Source organism: Rhagoletis pomonella, unplaced genomic scaffold, assembly GCF_013731165.1.
Source record: "Rhagoletis pomonella isolate Grant_MI unplaced genomic scaffold, Rhpom_1.0 Rhpom_scaffold_11073, whole genome shotgun sequence".
In the NCBI taxonomy this organism is placed as follows: Eukaryota; Metazoa; Arthropoda; class Insecta; order Diptera; family Tephritidae; genus Rhagoletis; species Rhagoletis pomonella.
The window spans coordinates 1-4,630 of record NW_023469600.1 but is presented as its reverse complement, the minus strand read 5'-3'; the positions used below and the strand labels follow the sequence as shown (position 1 = coordinate 4,630).

Genomic DNA, 4,630 nt, shown 5'->3' with positions numbered 1-4,630 from the left:
ATCTGCATCTAGCAGATGTTCAGCAGCTTGTAGCTCCTTTTGTGTGCCGATAAAATTGGTGCCATTATCGCTACGTATTCTCACTGGTGTGCCCCGGCGATTAATAAAGTTTCGCAGGCACAAGATGAACGCGTCAGTTGATAAGTTCCCGGCTAGCTCGATGTGGGCGGCTCGGACGGTCAGGCAGGTGAAAATTACACCCCACCTCTTTTCACGACGTCTACCGATGGAGACGTTGAGTGGGCCGAATAGATCGACGCCAGTATAAGAGAATGGGCGTACAAATGGAGTGACGCGGTCACTAGGTAGTTGACCCATCAATGGCGGATACGGTTTGGCTTTGTCGATCGTACAAGCAAGGCATTTTCTTTGTATGTCTCTGAGAAGTGGCTTCAAATGCGGGATCCAATATTTTTGTCTCACAGCATTGATAGTTATTGCGAAATTTTGGTGATGATTCTTCTCGTGGTAATGGCGTACGAGTAGAGCTGTAACAACGTGTCTTCGTGGCAGCAAAATTGGGCGTCGTGCTGCCAGAGGCAAACATTCTGCTTCGTCGATGCGACCGCTTAACCGCAATATACCACTTTGGTCCAGGTACGGTGAGAGCTTATACAATGCACTCTGTTTCGCCAGTTTACGCGAAGCTGCCAAATCCGCAATTTCATCCGCGAAGCATTCTCCTTGCACCAATCTACATATTGTCACGTCTGCCATCTCAAGATCTGCTATCGTAAGATGCGGGGGTCGACGTACTCCCGCCGTAATTCGTTGCGATCGAAACCGACTGGTCGCTCGGATCACCCAAGCTATAGTTCGTTGTAACTTCGAATACGAGCTGAATCTGGTAAACTCAATAAATGGTTCTCTCGGCTGAGCATGTAGTAAGCGATCGGACTTGACCTCTTCTGGCAAGACGGATGGTGGCTTTATTGTCATGGCGGGCCACTGCTGCTCGTCGTGTTTTAAAAACTCCGGCCCCTTTATCCATCGGCTATTGTTGTCAAACTTTGAAGGGCTAGATGGGCGCGTCGCGACATCTGCGGAATTTTGCGAAGTAGGTACCCATCGCCACTGTTCTGGAGATGTTGCACTGAGAATTTCGGCGATTCGGTGACCCACAAATGCCTTGTATTTCCTTTGTGATGAGTATACCCATTGCAGGACGGTTTGCGAGTCGCTCCAGAAAATTACTCGCCCAAATTTGAGCTCGTGGCAGTCGCGAATGAGTTTGTATAGCCGAGTGCCTAACACCGCTGCCTGTAGCTCAAGCCTCGGGACTGACATCAGTTTAATGGGTGCAGTGCGCGTTTTGCCCATGACGAAGCTAACATTAGCCGTACCTCTGTAAATTACGCGAATATACCCAACAGCTGCGAATGCAATCTGGCTTGCATCAACAAAAATATGTATCTCAGCGATACCCTCGGAGATGTGCGAGTAACATCGTGGCATTTTAAATCGTTTGACGTTAAAAAACTCTTGCCACCAAGGAAGCCATTTGTTGCTAAGTTCCACCGACAATACCTCGTCCCATCCGATTTCACGCCTCCACGTATCTTGAATTAAAAGTTTAGTAAATATGAGAAAATCTGCCAACATACCGAAAGGGTCAAACACGGCCATAGTGATTTTTAACAGCTCCCGCTTCGTTGGCGCTCGCGACCCGTTGAGTACCTCTTCCGGAACACGATGGAATTTCGTGTGAAACTCGAAGGTGTCTTCGTTTGTGTTCCAATATAAGCCGAGTACCTTATCTGCTATCGAATTGCGTTCCATGCTGACTGCTGCACGAATAGATGGTGATAATTTGTTCATTTCTTCTTCTACTTCCGAGCAATTAGAAATAAAATTGCGTAGTTCGAACCCTGCTTCCAGATTGATTTCCATAATTTCGCGACTGGTCTTGATGGCTTGTTCTGTATTGTCAAAGCTGACCACTAGGTCGTCGACATAGTGCTTGTTTACTATGATTGCTGCAGCATCAGGAAAGCGATCTTGAAACTCCTTGGCATTTTTGTTTTTAATGTATTCGGCAATGCAAGGCGAACACACCGCCCCAAAAATCAATGACGTCATTACGTACTCCTCGATGGGTTTGCTAGTATCTGCATTCCGCCACAAATAACGCTGTGCATGTTGATCGATTTGTCGTATTTTAATTTGAGAAAACATTTCGCGTATGTCAGCTGCGACACCGACTTTTCCTTGTCGAAATTGCAGAAGTATTCGTACCAACGGTTGGGCTTGCTCTGGCCCTTTCAAAAGCGCTGTATTGAGTGATACATCATTTACTTGGGCGGCCGCGTCAAAAACAACTCGCAACTTTTCAGGTTTGTGTGGATTGTGGACTGCAAAGTGCGGTAAATACCACACATGCTCGTATGGCGCGTTGACTTCGGTGTCACTCAGTTTTCTGGCATATCCATTGTTTACGTACTTGTCCATTTCCCGCTTATATCGCACAGAAAATTCAACATCATTTTTCATCTGTCTCTCCACTGACAACAGACGCTTTTCTGCCATTGTTTTGCTATGGGGCAGCTTAGGTGGAAATGGTTTCCACAATAAACCAGTCTCATAATGCTTACCCACTCGCTTGGTTGTCGTGTCTAAAATCGAACGTGCATGCTTGTCTTCTTCTGACTCCAGGTTCACCGAATATGCATTAGTGCCAAAACTGTCGGACGCAAAATATTCAGACACCAAAGTGTGCAGTTGTTGACAATCTTTGACCAGCATAACCCGAGGATTGGAATTTGAAGGCGATTTTGTTGGACCATACGCGACCCAACCTAAAGGCGTTTTGGCGGCCAACGGACTCTCATTATCAGCTTTAACAATAGTAGTAGTAGCACTCAGATATGCGTGTTTTAAACCAATGAGTAAACCTGGCTTCGACTCGTGATAATTCATAAGTGGTAGATTTCTTAAATGACCAAAATCTTCTTTGCTTAGAGACTGCTCTGGCAAATTCAAGTTGTTTACTGTATATACGTCTCTAAGCGCAAACTTTTCGTTACTAGCGCAATTACCCACTTCGATATTGATTTTATATGATTTTTCAGTCACCACCTTATTGTCGTACCATTGTAATGTAAGCGGGTGTAAGACCCCTTTAGCTCCGATCATTTTCGCAACCCTTTCTTCCATGATCGAGATAGACGAGCCTTCATCGAACATGGCAATTATTTCCCGCTTCCCATCGGGCCCGTAAATATTGACGGGCAACATTTTAAATAATTGCTGGTTCGTGCTGTGTGCTAAACAATTTAAAAGTGGTTGAGCGGGGACGTTCGATGGACTGACCTGGCATAGTGCTTGCGATGCTGGCACCTCGCTATGGAGTAACTGACTGTGATAGCGTTGGCAACCATTTACGCTGCATCGTCTCTTCGAGTGACATTTAAGTGTGCAATGGCCCTTACGCAAACATGAGAAGCATAGTTGCTTCGCTTTTACTAACTCCCACCGTTCTTGAACCCCTAACGTCTTGAATGCTTCACACTGCGAAGTGGCGTGATTTCCGCTGCATTTGTAACATTTCAGCGGCTCTTTTGCGCGGTCTATGTGCATTATGCGACGAGGGTTCGCTGACAGAGCATTGCTTCTGGTTGACTGTGCACTTGTTGTCGGCAATAAACATACTATTCGGGCCAGCTCACTAAGCCACGTCGAAAAATGTTCTACCGTTGGGTATGGCTTAATGGTTGCTGCGTATTTCGCCCAATCAAACTGTTTTTGGTGCGGTAATTTTGATACCATTTGCTCTAGCAATGTGGTATTAGCTAAATGCTGCTGACAATTGGCTGACTTTAAAAAGGCGACTACGTTACGAACTCGAGTTGAAAACTGAATAACTAGGTCGAGCTTGTGCTCCACGATAACTGGAAACTGTTGCACTTTGGCTAATTGAGCTTTCACCAGTACATCTGGCCTGCCAAACCTAAACTCTAATTCATTTATTACGTTGGGCACGTCATTGGGAAATATTAGTAAAGATGCAACGGCTTCCCTTGCCGGACCAACCAAACATTTCTGTAGCCTAATTAAATTCTGTCGATGACTATATTTATAAATTTCAGTCGTATCCTTAAAATTAGCGACAAACAGTGGCCACTCCTCGGGATCCCCAGTGAAGTTTGGCAGGTCATACAGCTTCGCATGTGAGTCACTTACTGACGCGGCAATTTGGTCACTTTCTATAATTTGGCTTGACTCACCTTGCGCTGTTTGCAATACTGCATTATGTTCTTGTAAGCCTTCTGCCGGCTGGATTTCTTCTCGAAGTCGCGCAATTTCTTTCTGACTTTCTGCTGTACTCCGACGAAGCTCCTCCACTGAAGCCTTTAACGCGTTCAACGCCGCCACCATCCCGTTGGCTTGAGCTGCATTCCCTGGCATCTCGTCCTCCATGGCACCTTCAATTTCAGTCCTTGGTCTTTTCCTCAAGTTATAGCGGTTTGGCTCAGACATATAATTTACCGCAACCGAGAAAATATATTCCAATAACGGCGGTCCGCTATTCGTGCCAATACTCGTGTGTATGTGTGTCAAGCAGTACGTACCAAAATCAAGAAAACTGTTGTGTCGCCAAATGAACAAAACTATTTTGCGCGAATTTAAGAAA

General features: G+C 45.6%; 1 protein-coding gene across 1 annotated transcript; it reads right to left on the bottom strand.

Annotated features, from left to right (window-relative positions):
* Positions 1-1,604: 1,604 nt before the first annotated feature.
* Positions 1,605-4,476, bottom strand: LOC118756604 (the record flags this gene model as incomplete). Its single annotated transcript, XM_036491357.1, has 1 exon — positions 1,605-4,476. A coding segment is annotated over exon 1 (2,872 nt), but the record flags the coding sequence as incomplete, so codon positions are not given.
* Positions 4,477-4,630: the final 154 nt, after the last annotated feature.